At 38.7% G+C, this 20,740-nt stretch overlaps 1 protein-coding gene across 3 annotated transcripts in view; it reads left to right on the forward strand.

Annotated features, from left to right (window-relative positions):
• The window catches only part of PLA2G12B (phospholipase A2 group XIIB), a 24,007-nt gene extending 5,272 nt beyond the window's left edge, over positions 1-18,735 (forward strand). Inside the window, exons 2-4 of one of the 3 annotated variants that reach the window (XM_032840683.1) lie at positions 7,104-7,192; positions 10,940-11,105; positions 18,315-18,735. In XM_032840683.1, the coding sequence (XP_032696574.1) occupies positions 7,104-7,192; positions 10,940-11,105; positions 18,315-18,436 (377 nt within the window). In that variant the 3' untranslated portion in view covers positions 18,437-18,735. The remainder of the gene's footprint in view (positions 1-7,103; positions 7,193-10,939; positions 11,106-18,314) is intronic. The other 2 variants (XM_032840692.1, XM_032840701.1) reach the window with 2 other exon arrangements.
• Positions 18,736-20,740: the final 2,005 nt, after the last annotated feature.

A 20,740-nucleotide genomic window follows, 5' to 3' on the forward strand; every position in this document is an offset into this window, starting at 1 on the left:
GAACCTTCTTCTCCCTCTCCCCCTGCCCCTCCCTCCTGCTCATGCTCTTTCTCAAATAAATAAATAAATAAATAAATAATCTTTTTTTAAAAAACTACAAAAAGTACTCATATGAAGAGAGGAAGAGTAACTTTCTCTTGTGAGAATTGGGAATTTGGAACTGAACTGTCTGTATAAAGCTTAGAGCCCGAGGATCTGCCCCATCTGTTTAAATGAGTTAGAAAAAAGTCTATCAAATATTCCAAGAAAGTAGCAGGGATGATTTCCATTCCCCTGTGGGCTGAGGCTTGAAGGCCGACTAAACAACACCCACCAAAAAAATCCCTACTCCAAACATATTCTATTCACAGGTGAGGAATTTGAAATTCTACAGTTGGCCTGGTGTGAATTCCCCAAGCTGAAAAAGTAACATAAATACTAGTGTTTACAGAATCTTAAGACTTCTCGAGCCACAGCAAAGGTAATTGAGGGACCACTTTGTAGTACATGACCGAGGCCCAGGAATTCCTTTAGAAAAACAAGCTCTTCTGAAAATGAAGTCTTACTAAAATATTACACACCATGTGAAAAAATAATCCAATATGAGGGAGATGCAGGAGACACTAAAAACTGATTTAGCATCCCAAAGACTGGAAACCATAAAATAATATAACAAGAATATTTGAAATTATTAAAGAAATAAAAGAAGGACTAGAAATCATAATTTTTAAAAACCCAGAATTCAGTGAAAATGAATATACAGATTTAAAAGAAGGATCAAATAGGATTCCAAGAAGTGAAAATTATAGTCATTGAAAGTAAAAAACTCAATAGATGGATTAAATAGCAGATTAGTGAACCTAGAGAGAATTTTAGTGAAATGAAAAATAGACTTGATGAGCTAGACAAAATTCAGTACAGAGACAGAGAAAAAGATGGAAAATGTAAAAGAGAAGTTAAGATATATAAAGGATGGTGTTAAGAAGATTTATCATGGGTGCCTGGGTGGCTCAGTGGATTAAAGCCTCTGCCTTTGGCTCAGGTCGTGGTCTCAGGGTCCTGGGATGGAGCCCCGCATTGGGCTCTCTGCTCAGCAGGAAGCCTGCTTTGGTCTCCTTTAGAGGGTGATGAAATGTTCTGGGAGTAGAAAGAGACAATGGTTGCACAACATTATGAATTTCCTGAATGCTGAACTGTATTCTTTAAGATGAAAAGGTGAATTTCACCTTAAAAAAAAAGAAAGTAGACAAACTTCATGAAAATTAAAAGCTTTGGCTATTCAAAGAATACCATCAAGAAAGTGAAGAGACAAGCCACAGAATGGAAGAAAGTATTTGCAAAGAAGACATATGAGTGGCCAATAAGCACAGGAGAAGATGAACAACATTATTAGTTATTAGGGAAGTGCAAATCAAAATGACCATGAATACTGCTTTACACTCACTAGGATGTCTTTAATCAAAAAGATTATAACAAGTGGGGAGAGGATGTGGAGAAATTAGAACACTTACACATTGCTGCAGAGAATGTAAAACTGTGCCACCACTTTGGAAAATAGTCTAGTAGCTCCTCAAAATGTTAAACAGAGTTAGCATCTGACCCAGAAGTTTTATTCCTCTGGGGAAATGAAAACACATTGTCCACACAAAAAAAGTTGGTAGTAGCATTTTTCATAAGCACCAAAAAGTGGGGAAAACCTCAATGTGCATTATATTTACTGACAACAAAGAGAAATGAAATACTGATTCATAACTACAACATGGATGAACCTTGAAAACATGATACTCAGTGAAAGAAGCAGACAGAAAGGGTCACATATTGTATGATTTCAATTATGTGAAGTGTCCAGAATAGGCAAATTTATAGAGACAGAAAGTTGATTAGTGATTGTCTAGTGCTGATAGATAGGCTCATCTTGGAAGAAACATACCTCCACTTCTGCCATATTCTCTACAGCATATAGACCAACTCTGGGACAACACATGAGGGCATGGACACCAAGAGATGGGGATCGCTGGGAGCCATCTTGAACTGTGATCTCATATACACGTCCTACCAGAGAAAAAAATACCAAACAGATTGTGGCAGAGACTGCTTCGTGTCTCCTATTATCTTCCCCCTTTTCTATAGTAATAAGTCCCTCCTCCCCAATTTTGCACATGCCCAATTTTGCATCTATGTATTGCTGTTTGATTAAGTTCAGCCAAAGGGAAATAAGAGAAGTGATGTGGGTACCATTCTGGAGTGTGTTTATTTTTATTTTTTTAAGATTTTATTTACGTATTTATATGAAAGCAAGAATGAGAGAGAGAGAGCACGAGAAGGGGGAGGGTCAGAGGGAGAAGCAGACTCCCCGCTGAGTAGGGAGCCCCATGAGGGACTTGATCCTGGGACTCCAGGATCATAACCTGAGCCAAAGGCAGCTGCTTAACCAAATAAGCCACCCAGGTGCTCCTGGAGTGTGTTTATTAAAGAGTGGGGGCCGTGACCCTTCTACCTCCTCTTTTTATCCTGCTTCTTGCAGTATGTATGTGGTACTGGAAGATCCATCTTGAGCCATGAGAGCCGGGTTGCATTCTAGGGCTGGTAGAGCAGAAGGCTAGAAGCATCCTGGATTCCAGAAAAGTGCAGATTTGCCATATGAGACTTATGATCCTTAATTCTGGATTATGATATATTCTATTTTGTTTAAGCATCTGAATAATATACTATGTGGGGAACAGAATAAATGCATGGTGAAAGTTATAATACTCTATTGAAGGACATGAAGGAAGACCCAAGTAAATAGAAAATCGTATTATGCCCATGTCTGGGGAGATAGAATATTCTAAGAAAAGTCAGTTGTCTACAGAATAATCTATAAAGTCAATGTATTTTCAATCAAAATCCTGCACTATCTCTTGTAGAATTTACTAAGTTGACTCTAAAATTCAATTATAGGACAATAGGTCCAAGAATAGTAAAAAAAAAAAAAAAAAAAGAAGAATAAGGAGGGAGGGCTTTAAAGCAGAGACTTAGGGGGCGCCTGGGTGGCTCAGTGGGTTAAAGCCTCTGCCTTCAGCTCAGGTCATGATCCCAGGGTCCTGGGATCGAGCCCCGCATCGGGCTCTCTGCTCAGCAGGGGGGCTGCTTCCTCCTCTCTCTCTGCCTGCTTCTCTGCCTACTTGTGATCTCTATCTGCCAAATAAATAAATAAAATCTTTAAAAAAAAAACACAGAGACTTAGTATCTAAAAATTAAAACAAGGGAGTGTAAAGGGGGCTTCAACTGTACTTGTAACATTTAATTAAACAAACAATATGGATAGAGAGTTTGGCTATGTTAACATTTATTATGTTTGTGTAATGGGTATATGGTATTTGTTTCTCTGAAGTTTTTCTTCAGTTTTGAAATATTTCATAATATCAAATAATTAAAAATGAAATACCTTGTAGGAGAAGGTAAAAGAAAAGAATGAGAAAAGAAATGCTATGTGCCTCACTCTGAGGATTAATTCTTAGCTGATTTCCTCAGTCTTTTCCTGTCTTGCATTTCCTTAAAAAAAAGGCAAAGGAATGTAGTGGAATGGAAGAACATGGGCTTTGGAGATATAAAACAAGAAATCTGGATTTATATGCCATTTCCCCCACTTAGCACACAACTTAGATAAATTACACTCCCCTTAGTCCCATTTTCCTTATCTGGATAACAGAACAAAAATACTCATTGCCAGGACTGTCCTGCAAGATTCTCTTTACCTATGATGACTACCATCGATAACACTGACAAAGCTTCTCTCTACAGAACTGCAAGATTATAAAATAACTCAAAAGCCATGTAGCAGAAACCAAGAAATTACAAGCCTGTCAGATCAGATTGTTTTTGGCTTAGTTCTATGATACAAAGCTTCAAATACTGCCTGGTGATGTTTTCTTTGCTCTTTGATCAACAATGCTTTGCTTACATTTATGGAATCTTGCAAAATTTTCTTCAAGTTATTCCAAAAAAATTTTGAGGTACTGTTAAAGTTCTGATTTGTTAAGCATGTGATCGGGCAGTGTTCTGCTTTGTCTTACAGTGGATGGAGAAGTAAGACCCTCGAGTTATATTTTATTTTAAGATTTTATTTATTTAAGAGAGAGAGACAGCACAAGCAGGGGGAGCAGCAGAGGAAGAGGGAGAGGGAGAAGCAGGCTTCCCACTGAGCAGGGAGCCCAACATGAGGCTCAATGCCAGGACCCTGGGAACATGACCTGAGCAGCAGGCAGATGTTTAACTGACTGAGCCACCCAAGCGCCTCTATTCTATTTTGTTTTTAAAAATTTACCCATTCATTTTAGTGAGAGAGAGAGCATGAGCACAAGCTGGGGGAAGGGCAGAAGGAAAGAAAAAGAATCTCAAGCAGACTCCCCACTGAGCATGGAGCCTGACGTGGGACTCAATCTCATGACCCTGAGATCGTGACCTGAGCTGAAATCATGAGTCAGAGGTTTAACTGACTGAGTCAACCAGGTGCCCCAAGACACCTTGAGTTTAGTTCCATTTTGCCATGGACCTGATCTCCAAAGTCACGCACTTAAGAAACATTAGAGAAAGGCTTGTATTGTTAAATACTTCCCTCTTAGGACCACCCTTGCTGTATCCCAAAGGTTCTGAACTGTTGTGTATTAATTTTCATTTGTTTCCATGAATTTTTAAAAAATTCTTCTTTAATCTTCTGGTTGACCCATTCTTTCTTTAGTAGGATGCTCTTTAACCTTTATATATTTGTATTCCGCTCTTCATCCTTGACAACACCTGCCATTTCCTAACTGGTTAATTTTAGCCATTCTGACTGGTGTGAGGTGGTATCTCATTGTGGTTTTGATTTGCATTTCTCTGATGGCAAGGGATGTTGAACATTTTTTCATGTGTCTGTTGGCCATTTGTATGTCTTCTTTGGAGAAATATCTGTTCATGTCTTCTCTCCATTTCTTTTTTTTTTTTTTTTAAGATTTTATTTATTTATTTGACAGACAGAGATCACAAGTAGGCAGGCAGAGAGGGAGAGAGGAGGAAGCAGGCTCACCACCGAGCAGAGAGCCTGATGCGGGGCTCAACCCCAGAACCTTGAGATCATGACCTGAACTGAAGGCAGAGGCTTTAACCCACTGAGCCACCCAGGTTCCCCTTCTCTCCATTTCTTGACTGGATTATTTATTTTTCGGGTGTTGAGTTTGATAAGTTCTTTATAAGTTTTAGATATTAGCCCTTTATCTAATAAGACATTTGCAAATATCTTCTCCCCTTCTGTAGGTTGTTCTAGTTTTATTGACTGTTTCCTTTGCTGTGCAAAAGCTTTTTATCTTGATGAAGTCCCAATAGTTCATTTTTGCTCTTGTTTCCTTTGCCTTTGGAGACATGTCTGGCATGAAGTTGCTGCTGCTGAGGTCACAGAGGTGCTGCCTGTGTTCTCCTCTAGGATTTTGATGGATTCCAGTCTCACATTTAGGTCTTTCATCCATTTTAAGTTTGTTTTTATATGGTATAAGAAAATGGTCCAGTTTCATTCTTCTACATGTGGCTGTCCAATTTTCCCAACACAATTTGTTTGAAAGACTGTCTTTGACCATTGGATATTCATTCCTGCTTTGTCGAGGATTAGTTGACTATAGAGTTGAGGGTCCATTTCTGGGCTCTCTATTCTGTTCCCTTGATCTATGTGTCTGTTTCTTGTGCCAGTACCTTGAAGTACCAGAGTCTGTACTTGTACTTGTACCAGAGCTTGAAGTCTGGAATTGTATGCCCCTAACTTGGGAGCAACCAATTATACCAATTAATAACAAAATTAAAGGAATGCATTGATAATAATACAATAATAGCAGGGGACTTTAACACCCTACTCATAGCAATGGACAGATCATCTAAGCAGAATCAACAAGGAAACAAGGACTTGGAATGACACATTGGACCAGATGGACTTCATAGATATATTCCGAGCATTCCATCCTAAAGCAATAGAATATACATTCTTTCTGAGTGCACATGGAACATGCTCCAGAATAGATCACATACTGGGTCACAAATCAGTTCTCAACTGGTACCAAAAGATTGGGATTATTCCCTGCATATTTTAGACCACAATGCTTTAAAACTTGAACTCCATCACACTCGACTGCCACTGTTGGTGGGAATGCAAACTGGTGCAACTACTTTGGAAAACAGTATGACTTCCTCAAAAAGTTAAAAATAGAGCTACCCTATGACCCAATTGCAGTACTAGGTATTTATCCAAAGGATATAAACCTAGTGACTCAAAGGGGCAATGCACCCCAATGTTTATAGCAACAATGTCCACAATAGTCAAACTATGGAAAGAACCCCAATATCCATCAACAGATGAATGGATAAAGAAGTTATGGTACACACACAATGGAATACTATGCAGCCATCAAAAAATTGAAATCTTACCATTTGCAATGAAGTAGACGGAACTAGAGGATATTATGCTAAGTAAAATAAGCCAGTCAGAGAAAGACAAATATCATATGATTTCACTCACATGTGGAATTTAAGAAACAAAACAGAGGATCATTGGGGAAGGTAGGGAAAAATCAAACAAGACTAAATAAGAGAAGGAGTCAAACCGTAAGAGACTCTCAACTACAGGAAGCAAACTGAGGTTGCTGGAGAGGGTGGGGATGGAGGGATGGGGTAACAAGGGTGATGGGCATTAAGGAGGACACGTGATGTAATAATGAGCACTGGGTGTTATATGCAACTGCTGAATCACTGGCTTCTACCTCTGAGACTAATAATATACTATACGTTAATTAACTGATTTTAAATAAAAGAATAAAAAATAAAAATTAGAAAAGAAAAAATAAAAACAAAACATGAGAATTGTTAGTAGATGAATGCTTATAAAATTCTTAGAGATTAGGAGAAAAGCACCAAACTAGTCTGAATATTATTACCCTTTTATGACATTATCATCATTATCACGATCATTACCACCTAACTGGGATGTGACTATCTGGTGAGGAATGATGACTTTTAAAGGAAAAATTGAATATGATTTTAGATAATTTTTATTTGATGAATGTTCCCAAATGCTTAATTTCTAAATATTTCTCCCTGCTTTTTTCCTCTCTTTCTCCTGCTAGGAAAGGCACCCATGCCCAGACCTGGCTACAAGCCTCAGGAGCCCAACGGCTGCAGCTCCTATTTCCTGGGTCTTAAGGTACCAGAAAGTGTATGTACCACCATCATTATTTTCTTAGTTGATTAGTTTTAATGAAGGGAAGTCAATGAGTTATCCCTGATGGGCATGATCATTTATGGAATATAGTTGAGCAGTAAAATTGTTTTAAATTTGAGGGATGCCTGGGTGACTTAGTCAGTTAGGCATCTGCTTTTGGCTCAGGTCATGATCTGAAGGTCTTGGGATTGAGTCCTGCTCAGCAGGGAGCCTGCTTCTCCCTCTGCCTGCCACTGTCTCTCCTTGTGTTCTCTCTCTCTCTGACAAATAAGTAAATAAAGTCTTCAAAAAAACTGGACACAGAGTAAGGGAGATAATTTTCAAAGAATGTATCTGATTTCCTCTTATCAGAGGCAGCTGTCCCTCAGATAAGACCTTGTGTAATGAACTTGAAAATCACCACTGCAAGTATCAGCCAGATTTTAAGGGCTCAAACAAAACTTCCTACGAAATCTAACAAGTCTGACTTATATAGATTCAGTGAGACTTTTCCTGTGATGTGCTGGAGTCATTGGTACTGAGCAGCAAAGACTTTTGCAAGTGGTTGATTTCATGCTGGTAACATCAGATCGACTATTAAGAGTATTAAGATCACAGTAATCTACACATACCCACCCACATACAAGCATCCAGCCCCCTGCCGCAAACCCCACCTAGGCACTGGCTAAACATTTCTCTTCATGCTGCTGGCCATTTCTCAAACTACTGACCTCCCCTGAAAACAAATAATAAACTGATTGATTTTAAGACCTCTTGAAGGCACCTTTATCTGTTTTACTTCCAAAAAGAGGAGTGATGTAAAATGGAGGTGGAGAGATTTTACATCTAAGCTACGATTTTGAATTCTGCCTTAATCAGGCAAAAATTTCACCTTTTGGCTGATTCAAAAGATTTTACTTTGTAATAGTTTTCTAAGCAGCATAATGTTTATTCTTCTATCAAAAATGCTGCCCCCTAGGTCACGTGGGTGGCTTAGTCAGTTAAGCCTCTGCCTTCGGCTCAGGTCATGATCTCTGGGTCCTGGGACTGAGACCCTCATCTGGTTCCCTGCTCAGTGGAGAGTCTGCCTCTCCCTCTCCCTCTGCATGGTACTCCCCCTGCTGGTGCTCTCTCTCTCAAATAAATAAAGAAAATCTTAAAAAAAAATGTTGCCCACCAATGTGGCATTTTTGTGCAAATTGGGAAAATGTCTCCTTTCCTCTTCCATTTGTCAGAAATTTATCCTAATATACCGATTGTTAGAAGAGGAAATTTGCCATTGACTAGACATCTTTCTTTCTTTCTTTCTTTCTTTCTTTCTTTCTTTCTTTCTTCCTTTCTTTCTTTCTTTCTTTCTTTTCAGATTTATTTATTTGAGAGAGAGATCATCAGGGAGAGGAGGAACATAGGGAGAGGGAGAGAGAATCTTTAGCGGGCTTCTGCTGAGCGCAGAGCCCAACAAAAGGCTGGATCCCACGACCCTGAGATAACAACCTGAGCCAAAACCAAGAGTCAGACACTGAGCTGACTACACCACTCAGGCACCCTGCCTAGACATGTTTCTTAAGAAATGAACAAATCCATGATGTCTTGTGGGGAGCTGTCCCCTTTGATAGGATGCTTTCGCACATTGCACAACCCGCATGGCCATAGGCCCAGCCTTGTCCACAATCAACAACACACATATGGAGACAGAGGAAAGGAAATCTTTTCAAATATTTATTTATATTAGAGAAATCCCTTTTTTGGTTCTTATAGTTGATACCAATTTAGTAGCTATGGAAGCAGTATTCAAACTGCTATAGAAATGTACAAGTGGATGGAAATTATTAAGATGGACACATTAATGCTTCAGCAAGGCTTGACTTGTGAACAAATTTTTCCCTTCCTCATTCTTGAAACCTCCCCCTCCCCATCACTGTTTTTCTGTAGAACCTTTGTTCTAGGAACTCGGTATGGATGTTGATGCTTAGTAACGAGACGCGGATGGCTGGCACCGGCGTGTGAAGACATAGGGGACACAGCTGGTAGCATGAACCAGATTCCTACTGACACTGCCCTGATCCTGTATTTTCCTATACATCCTCTCTCAGCCTCTGACCCCAGGATGGGTGTGAAGTCTCGGAGCCATTGGCCTCCTGCAGCCTCCTTTGCCTGACAAAGGAGTAAACTATGTCCCTTCTTTATCCCCAAACTGTCTTCACATTACATATCTTGGCTCGGGAGCCCAGAGGTAGTTTTCAACAACAGTAGGCACTTTATTTTGGGAGTAATGTCATTGGTTTATTGGTACAAGTATTGTTTAGAACTAGTTCAAGTATTTCCAATTTAGTTGCCTTGAATGATAGCAACAATACTCATCGAATTTTCAATTACCTCTGCTGGGATATATGTTTAGTTGGAAGCATGAAGTATAAGTAAAATGGAAGGAATCAGATGATAGGAATCTGCCCAGAAATGCACAGCCCAGGCTGTTGCCTTGTCTAATGAGTTACATTACCTCTTCATGTAACCATGTTTGTTTTTTTTTTTTCTTTCTCTCAGAAGGGCATTTTAAACAGCCAATGTCCATATTCTGCCCTTAGGTGGCCTTGGAGTACAAGTTCAAATAATGGACCATTTAAGGTGGAAAGGATCTATAATAACTGCTTAATCAATCACTCCCCACCCATACCATGAACCCAGATTTTCACAGTCTCCCCTCAGGTCCAAGACTCTATGACCAAAAGAACCACAGAAGATTGTAAGATGCTCTTCCTATGTCTAGACGTCCCTGATCCAAACTATTTCACAGACCACAGAACCGTCACTCTCTGCAATCATTCATTCTATCGTGTCTTTGCCTTTATCAGAGTCTTTATCAATTCTTACCAGTTACTTTGGAAGTCAGGGCCCTCCACCAACTCGCCTTTCTCTCTAAGTAAAAAGTAATAAAAAAACACAAATACATCTCTGCTAAGCCCTTGAAAGACTAAACAAACTGACTTGCTCACTATGACTTGCTCATATATGATTTGTTCTCCTTTCTTTTCCTGCTATACCCTAAGTCTACCTTCATCCCTGATAAGCTTCTCAAAAAAACAAAAACAAAAACCCATGTAAAGTTATCAGACTCTAGATGTGGCATTCTATGAACCTCCTTGCTCAGTTTATGCCACAACATTTGCAACTGTTTATAGGATGCTTAGTACATGTCCGTGTGTGTGTGTTAGATCTCACCATTGACCGCAGTCTGCCCTCGGTCAGGAGCCACGGGTTCTAGGCCCCACCCTGCTCCCTGACACATACACACACTTTTAAACCAGTGTCGTGTGGGATGGGTCCCTAATAAATGCTGGTGACCTCTTGATGAATGGAGGCTTAATTTTTCATACCTCTGAGCCTTCGGATCCTTTGCTTAAGCAAAATCTCATATGACATAGCTTTTGGTTGAATTCAGAGGTCCTGCAGCTCTGCCTTCTTCACCAACCTTCTGATCTCTATTTTTCTCACTGCAGTGGCCTGCAAATTTGAAAATTACTACAGTTAAAGGAAAAAGAGGAAAATGAGCTGTTCAGAGTTAATAAACTAAAACTAAACCATGATTGAAACTTAACATCCTGTCACTGTCAACCGGATGGATTCTCTCAAGTGTCTGGTCTTTCGGAATCGATCTGAATGTGTAACAGGAATTTGAGGGCTGGCTAGTTCATAACAAGGAGGGCAAGGTTGCATCAGGTCCTTGGTCTGAACGTGGCGTTTTCTTCCTTCACTTTTCCCCAGATGGACTTGGGCATCCCAGCAATGACCAAGTGCTGCAACCAGCTGGATGTCTGTTATGACACTTGTGGTGCCAATAAGTATCGCTGTGATGCCAAGTTCCGATGGTGTCTCCACTCTATCTGCTCTGACCTGAAGCGGAGCCTGGGCTTTGTCTCCAATGTGGAAGGTAGGTATCTTAAGGGCGTCTGCTGGTGAGCGGGAAGATCGGCTCCTGTTTTCATACAGAAATGTATCCAGAGCCCCTTTCCACAAAGAGACCATTAGAGCTCACCGAACTTTCTTTCTAGAACACTGTGACAAACATAAGAAGGGTGAAGGAAGATTCTGGGCATTCCTTCACTAGGGTTCTTGCTGCCCTGCCCAGGAGCTGCTGGCCCCACTCCTGATGGACAGGGCCACACCAAAGCCTTCCCAGAGATATAAAAATCTATCCTTTAAGACCGGAGAAAGTGTTGCCCAACTGGCTTTGGTTATTCATTCCACGATTAAATAATTTTCCATATCAGGAGTTATTCTGTATAGGACCACTTGGTTTGGTTTAAGCCCTTTTTTCCTTATTTTGTTCTCAATTGGGCAAAGAATTTTTAAAAAACCTATCCTTTCTACATAAAGCCTGTGTATTCTTGAGGATAATTATTTTTAAACAACTGCTTAGCTACTCAGTTTCTAGCACTGATTGTGTAATTTCTTTTCCCTAATTCACCTTAGGAAAAGCTTTAATCATTTAGTTTCCAAAGCCAGAGCATTACATCCAGGTTTTAGTATTATGTAGTTTTAGATGGCAAAGTTTGACATTTAAGCTTCTAAGGAGCTGGCCGCATGCCACTGAGAAAGTCAGCAGTAGAAAGAATCTTGTATTGTTTTCATAGATTAATGCCTGGAGTATAGTCCTAAAGGGAATGTGTGAAGGCTTGAATATATGAATAATTAATTAGGCCCCATAAAAAGGAATATTACTCTATCCGTACTGACAAAAGATGAGTAAGTACTTGCTTCTAATCTAGGGTCAGGTCAAGTTACTTCCTCTAAGCAACGTTCTATTGATTCTTTTTCCTAAATATCTCTTTGACATACCACTTGCCTGGTTACTGCAAGTTAATCTAATCTCTGGGTCCCATCCAATCTATTTTCCCCATAGGGACCAGATATATTTTTGTACCACATGAATCCAGTCATTTTCACCCTCTGTGTAAGTACTTCAATTGGTTCCTCTTCCTTGGGATTAAATCCAAACCCATATGATATACGTAGCCTTTTCTGATCTGGCTCTATCCTACCTCTCCAGCATCATAGTGCTTATTTATGATTTCTCTCCTGACTTCTGCCATTCCAAACTCCTTGAGTTGATGGACCATAGCTTTCTGCCTCTACGGTTCCCTCTGCTTGGAACATTCTTTTTTTTTTTTTTTTTTTTCAAAGATTTTATTTATTTATTTGACAGAGATCACAAGTAGGCAGAGAGGCAGGCAGAGAGAGAAGGAAGCAGGCTCCCTACTGAGCAGAGAGCCCGATGCGGGGCTCGATCCCAGGACCTTGGGATCACAACCCGAGCCGAAGGCAGAAGCCCCAACTCACTGAGCCACCCAGGTGCCCCCTGCTTGGAACATTCTGATCATCCATTTTTTGTTATTGTTGAACAGCTTTATTGAGATATCATTCACATACAATACAATTGAACTATTTAAATGCTTTTAAAATATGTTTAGAGAACTATGTGGTAAGCCCCACAATCAATTTTAGGACATTTTCAACACTCCAAAAGGAAATCCCATAGCCATGAGCAATCTCACTCCATCTTTCCCCTGCCCGGCCCTTGACAGCCATGAAGCTGCTTTCTACCTCTATTGATTTGCCTATTCTGGACATTTCATACAAATGGAATCATAAAATATGTGGTCTTCTGTGACTGGCTTCTTTAACTCAGGAAGGTTCATCCCCATGGTAGCATGTATCAGTATTTCACTCCTTTTTATTGCTAAATTATATTCCATTATATGGATAAAATATATTTTCTTTATTCATCAAATGAAGGACATTTGGGTTTTTTCCCACTTTTTGTCTGTTATGAACAATTCTTGTATAAACACTGATGCATGGGTTTTTGTGGAGACATATTTTTTTCATTTTTCTTGAGTATATATATCTAGAAGGGGAATTCTGAGGTATAATGGTAATTTTATGGCAAACTGTTTTTCAAAACAGCTGTACCATTTTACATTCCCACCAGCAATGTATTAAAGTTCCAGTTTCTCTACATCATTACCAACCCTTGTTATTATCTTTTTTTTTTTTTAAGATTTTATTCATTTATTTGACAGAGAGAGAGATCACAAGCAGGCAGAGAGAGGGGAGGAAGCAGGCTCCCTGCTGATCAGAGAGCCCGATGTGGGGCTCGATCCCAGGACCCTGAGATCATGACCTGAGCTGAAGGCAGAGGCTTAACCCACTGAGCCACCCAGGCGTCCCTGTTATTATCTTTTTTAAAAAGTTTATTTATTTAAGCAATATCCACACCTAACATGGGGCTTGAACTCATGGCTCTGAGACCAAGAGTCACATACTCTCCCAAGGAGCCAGCCAAGTGTCCCTCTGTCTTTTTAATTATAGACCCCAGTGAATGTGAAATGGTATCACATTGTAGTTTTAATTTGCATTTCCCTGATTACTTATGACGAGCATCTTTTTGTGTTTATTTGGCTATTATATATCTGCTTTGGAAAAAGTTCTATTCAGATCTTTGCTTCCTTGTTTTAAAAGATTTTATTTATTTATTTGACAGAGAGAGAGATCTCAAGTAGGCAGAGCAGCAGGCGGGGTGCGGGGGGAGCAGGCTCCCTGCTGAGCAGAGAGCCTGATGTGGGGCTCAATCCCAGGACCCTGAGATCATGACCTGGGCTGAAGGCAGAGGCTTAACCCACTGAGCCACCCAGGTGCCCCAGATCTTTGCCTCTTTTTAAGTTTTGTTTCTTATCTTTTTATTATTGAGTTGTAAGGGCTCTTTATATATTCTGGACATATGTCCCTTACTGAATGTAGATTTCACTAATATTTTCTCTCATTTTGTGTTGGTTTTTTTTTTTTTTTACATTCTTGATGAAATTACTTGTAAAGCAGAAGTTTTATATTCTGATTAAGTCCAATTTATCTATTTTTTCTTTTGTTGCTTCTACTTTTGGTGTCATTTGTAAGAAGGCTTTGTTTATCCCAAGATCACAAAGATATGCTCTTCTAAGAGTTTCTTCTTCTCAGAGTTTTGTTTTAGCTTATATATTTAGGTCTATGATCTACTTTAGTTAATTTTTACATATGGTGTAAGAAAGAGGTCCAACTTCATTCTTATGTACTTGAAAATACAGATGTTCCTGCATATTGCTGAAAGACTATTCTTTCTCACATTCAGTTGTTTTTGCACCTTATCAAAAATCAATTGAATATAAATGTAGTGTTTATTTCTAGACTTTTAATTCTATTCCATCAAACTATGCCAGTGCCACACTGTCTTTATTATTGTGGTTTTGGGGTAAACTTTGAAATCAGGAAATATCCTTCAACTTTGTCCTTCTTTTTCAAGATTGTTTTGGATATTCTGGATGCTTTGAATTTTCATATGAATTTTAGGTTCAGTTTGTCAATTTCCGAAAGAATTGGCAGTTGGAATTTTGATAGGGCTTTTGTTAAATCTGTAGATTAATTTGAGGCATATTACCATCTTAACAAAATTGGGTTTTTTGATCAGTGAAAATGAGTGTCTTTCCATTTACTTGGATCTTCTTTATTTTCTTTCAATAATGTTTTCTAGTTTTCAGAACACAAGTCTTAACACTTTTGTTTAATTTATTCATAAGTATTAATTTATTCATTTTGTTGTTATTATAAATAAAATTTTATTTCATTAATAATGTACAGAAATACACCTGATTTTTATATATTGATCTATTATCCTGCAACCTTGCTGAGCTCACTAATTTTAATAGATTTTAGTGGATTCCTTAGGTTTTTCTTTTTTTTTTTTTAAGATTTTATTTATTTGTCAGAGAGAGTGAGCACAGGCAGACAGAGTGGCAGGCAGAGGCAGAGGGAGAAGCAGGCTCCCAGCTGAGCAAGGAGCCTGATGTGAGACTCGATCCCAGGACCCTGGGATCATGACCTGAGCCGAAGGGAGCTGCTCAACCAACTGAGCCACCCAGGGGTCCCTCCTTAGGTTTTCCTATACACAAGAAAATGACCTCTACATATCTTCCTTTCCAATTTGGATGTCTTTTATGTATTCCTCTTGCCAATTGTCATGTCTAGAACTTCCAGTACAACATTGAATAGTACAATATTGAATATTGAATAGAAGTGAGAGAAGTGAGAACAATGTAAGAGCAAATAAACAAATGGTACCAAGCAACCAGAGGGCCAAAGAAGAAATCAAAAGAGAAATTAAAAAAAAAAATATTGAGGGCACCTGAGTGGCACAGTCAGTTAAGTGTCTCTCTCTCTTTGTTTTTAAAGATTTATTTATTTTTATTTTAGAGAGAGAGAGAGAAAGAGTGTGGGGAAGAGGGGCAGAAGGGGAGAGAGAGAGAGAGAGAGAGAGAGAGAGAATTCCAAGCAGACTCCCTACCTTGCGCAAAACCTGATGTGGGACTTGATCTTGATCCTGAGATCGTGACCTGAGTTGAAATCAAGAGTTGGACACTTAACTGACAGAGCCACACAGGCGCCCCAAAATCTGTCTCTTGATTGTGACTAGATCATGATATCAGGGTTGTGAGACTGAGCCCTGCATTGGGTTCCATGTTCAGTGGGGAGTCTGCTTGAGATTCGTTCCCTCTGCTTCTCCCCCTGCTCTTTCTCTAAAATAAACAAATCTTTTTAAAATATATTGAGACAAATGAAAATGAAAATACAACATTCTTAAACTTATGAGATGCATCAAAAACAATTCTAAGAGGGAAATTCATAGCCATAAATACCTATATCAAGAAAAAAAGAAAGATCTTGAAGAAACTCTAGCTTTACTCCTCAAGGAAATAGAAAAACAAAAGCAATGGAACCCAAAGTTAGTGAAAGAAAGGGAATAACAAATATCAGAGAAGAAATAAATGAAATGAAGGCTAAAATCACAATAGAAAAGATAAATGAAATTAGGAGCTCTTTTTTAAGAGGTGAACAAATAGGCAAACCTGTAGTTAGACTCACTAAGAGTAAAAGAGAGAGAACTCAAAGAAATAAAATCAGAAATGGAAGAGGAGACATTACAACTGATACCACAGATATACAAAGGATCACAAGAGACTACTATGAATAATTATATGTCAACAAATTGGACAACAGAGGAGAAATGGGTAAATTCCTAGAAACACACAGCCTACCGAGACTGAATAATGAAAAAATAGAATCTGAATAGACTGATCATTGTAGTGTGATTGAATCAGCAATTAAAAATCTCCCAACAAATGAACAAGATGGATTTTTAAAGTGGCTTCAACATTTAAAGAAGAATTAATCATCCGTTTAAATAGCTTCATCATTTAAAAAAATTAATACCGGGGTGCCTGGGTGGCTCAGTAGGTTAAAGCCTGTTCCTTCAGCTCAGGTCATGATCCCAGGGTCCTGGGATCAAGCCCCGCATCAGGCTCTGTGCTCTGTGGGGAACCTGCCTCCTCCTCTCTCTCTCTGCCTGCCTCTCTGCCTACTTGTCTGTCAAATAAATAAATAAGATCTTAAAAACAAATCAATACTAATCCTTCTCAAACTCTTCCAAAAGACAGAAGAGGACACAGCACTTCCAAATTCACTTTATGAGGCCAGCATTACCCTGACACGCAAACTAGACAAGGACACCTCAGGAAAAGAAAATTAGAGGTTAATATCCCTGATGAACATACATGCAAAAACCATCAACAGAATTGTAGCAGACCTAATTCAACAATACATTAAAAGGATCAGACATCATAATAAAGTGGGATTTATTCAAGGGATGCAAGGATGGTTCAACATCAGAAAACCAGACAATGCGAAGCAACACATTAACAAAATGAAGGATAAATATCATACAGTCATTTCAATAGATGCAGAAAAATCATTTAATGAAATTCAATATCCATTTGTGATGAAAACTCTCAACACAATAGGTATAGGGGGAATATATCTCAACATAATAAAGGCCACACATGACAAGCCCACAGTTAACATCAGGCTTAATGGAGAAAAGCTGAAAGCTTTCCCTCTAAGATTAGGAATAAGACAAGAATGCTCACTTTCACCACTTTTATTTAACATAGTATTAAAAATATTCTAGCCAGAGCAATTAGACAAAAAGAAGAAATAAAAGACATTCAAATTGAAATGGAAGATATAAAATTATCACTATTTGCAGATGACAGGATATCATATATGCAAAACCCTAAAGACTCCACCAAAAAATTGTTAGAATTAATAAATTCAGTAAAGTCACAGGATACAAGATTAATATACAAAATCAGTTTTGTTTCTATACATTAATAATGAATTATCAGAGAGAGATATTTAAAAATTTTTCATTTACAATTGCATCAAATGAATAAAATACCCAGGAATAAACTTAACCAAGGAGGTGAAAGACCTGTGCATTGAAAACTATAAGACACTGATGGGAGAACTGAGAATGACACAAAGATATTCAGTGATCATGGATTAATAGAATTAATATTCTTACAATGTGCATACTACCCAAAACAATCTACAGATTCAATATAGTTCCTATCAAAATTCTAATGGAAGGTGTTCTGAGATGTCTTCCCTAATAACTCTTACCCCTGAAAGAGAAAGACTCTTTCTGTGGGTTCCCATACAAACTTGATATCACTTCCATAATGGTGTAGTGTAAACTTTTGTTTACTTATCCATCCTGTCCACCTCTCTGTCCAAACCATGAGTACTTGGATTGGGATCTCTTTGGTCTTTGTGTCCCTAATGCCTAAGAGAATTATTGACCAACATACATGTTTTTCCAATGAGTGAATTGTTACTCATCCCACACTTGAACAGAAAAAGTTATTGGAAACACAGTAGAGTTATTTAGGGAGTGTTCTGCAAAAATGATAGGGTTTCCATGGAGTGAGCATAGTGGTATGGGAGCTTTTGATTGCTAAGCATGATTGTGACCTGGAGGCCCATAAAAGAAGGGTATCCCAAAGTATATTCTGCTTTACTAGATTGAATAGAAGCTTATGAAAAAGCTTCTCTTTCATGTGTGTTTTTCTTTTTAATTCTGTATTTGGATTACTGCCTTTACTTTCCTCCAGGTATCATGTCATCCTTGGAATGACATTGCTTCTTAAAATTACTCAAACTACTTGGGGTAGTCTTGTATATTAACCTTTTCTCTCTCTTCATCTTTTTCAAGTAGCCTGTGATTCTCTGGCTGATACTGTGTTCAATACCGTATGGACCCTGGGCTGCCGACCTTTTATGAATAGCCAACGGGCAGCTTGTATCTGTGCAGAAGAGGAGAAAGTAGAGTTATGAGAAAGAGGTGATCCCTTCCTGGTTTTGAGTGGCACCACGGCTCTCAGACTCTGAGATGATAGTGTGGCAGATGTGTCTCATCCTTGCTTCCAAAAGTTTGGATATCACAAAGCAAGAGAAAGAAAACCTTGTTCTGCTGCTGAGAAGTGAGTCCCATCCCTTGAGGAGAATTGGAAAAAAGCCATGGAGTGATTTGAAGACCACTCTTCATTTTAACAATGGTTTTTCCAACCGAGACACATTTTCCTGGCAATTCAGTTCTTAGTATAAAGACTAAAATAAAGACTAAAATACTGGGATTCCTGGACTTGGTTTTTATATTCACAAGTGAAATATTGGAGAGTCCACCCATTTGGGAGGTAAGGACTTTCCTCTGGTCCATCTTTCAGTTACCAGTAAGCATCTCACATTTAATAAATAGTATTTTTTAGAAAAGAGATGAATGACTTCCATTCTGACCACTCTGCTTCTGTTTCACTTAGAGGAGAACAGAACCCATCCTGGTAAGTTCCACCATTGATAACCATCATTCCGACTGGTGCTGGAGAGCTGAGAACAGGAGGGCAAGGTCAGAGACTTACCTGGATAAGGCCAATGAAGGTGGAGGTCAGATGGAGTTAGGTCTCTGAGGTTCCATTTTTTTCCTTCAATGAACTATTCTTGTTGATATTCCCAATTCCTAAGTGGTGTTAGTATCATGTTAAAATCTGAGAAGTATGTGGTAAAAATTGCCACTGAAAATAGCTAGGAGAATTCCCTAAAATCTGAGGGGTTACAAATGGTGGTAAAAATTGCCACTGAAAATAGCTAGGAGAATTCCCTGAAATCTGAGGGGTTACAAATGGTCAGTCCCTAAACTATGGTTCTCAATCCTGACTGCAAATTAGAATCACCAGAGGAGCAGTAAGAAACAAAGAATCTCTGGGCCTGTTATCTACCTATTGGTGTTTTATAAATGCTCCCCACCTGATTCTGATGCACTGGGAAGGCTGAGGTCCACTAAGGTCAAGGATTGGCAAGTGAAGCTCATGGGCCAAAGCAGGCCTAACATCTGCTTCTGTGAGGTTTTATTGGACCACAACTGTGTTTTCATTTGTTTACGGCCACTCCTGTGCTACAACCTCAGAGATAAAATAGTTGTGACAGACTGGCCAGAAAGCCTAAAATGTTTACCATTTGGCCCTTGACATAAAAAGTTGGCCAATTGTTGACCTAGGTCATTCTGTCTTTTCTCTTCCTTTTGTTGATTTTACTCGTTCCATTAAGAATTGTTGATGATAACCATTTCTAAAGAGAACAAGAAAAAAAACTGTCTCTTGGTCTTATGTAAAGCCATAAAATTAATTGGCATATTAAGAAATTGGATTTAATTGCATATAACATTTAAAATATAAAATTGCATATAAAATTTATTCCTGTGGTTTATAATATTTATTTCAATATTATAATATTTATTTCAATGAATTATGGTATAATTTATTCTCGGGGCATAGAATGCCAAGTAACAGAGCATATGGTACCAAATTTTAATTTTTTTTACAGTTCAGTCGTTGAACCTCTTACATGCAAGTTAATAAATTTTTTTAAAAGATTTTTTTTGTTGTTTATTTGACAGAGAGACACAGTGAGAGAAGGAACACAGCAAGGGGAGTGGGAGAGGGAGAAGCAGGCTTCCCACCGAGCAGAGAGCCCAATGCGGGGCCAGAACCTAGGGCCCTGGGATCATGACCCAAGCGAAAGGCAGATGCTTAGAAACTGAGCCACCCAGGCACCCCATGTTAATAAACTTTTTAAAGATTTATTTATTTATTTTGGAGGGGAGAGGAGGGCAGAGGGAGAGAGAATCTCAGGCAGACTCCACATCGAATGGGGCCCAACATGGGGCTCAATCTGAGATCAGAACCTGAGCTAAAACTGAGTCGGATGCTTAACACACTGCGCCACCCAGGTGCCCCCCATGTTAATAAATTTAATTGAAAATATTTCACTTAAGATGGTATAAAAACTTCAAAAAAGAAAACATCATGCAAGAGGAAAATCAAATAGTAACTTTTAGTACACACTTACATCAATAAACTTCCTAATCCCCTGTAAATATTCTGTGCTTGAATCGAAATTTCAGGGTATAATTATTATTTACATACTTAAGGAGTTATTGGGTATTTAAGTCATAATTTCAAGCAACTATTTATTTTAAGTTTGTAGTTTGTAGTATCATGCCCAACTTTTGGTTGTAGTGGTTCTATTGCATCCTACACTGGGTGTTTTATTGTAGGGAGGAAACGTGGGAAATGGAATGAGCTG

Source organism: Lontra canadensis, unplaced genomic scaffold (genome assembly GCF_010015895.1).
Source record: "Lontra canadensis isolate GAN:19392208 unplaced genomic scaffold, GSC_riverotter_1.0 scaffold3, whole genome shotgun sequence".
Lineage (NCBI taxonomy): Eukaryota > Metazoa > Chordata > Mammalia > Carnivora > Mustelidae > Lontra > Lontra canadensis.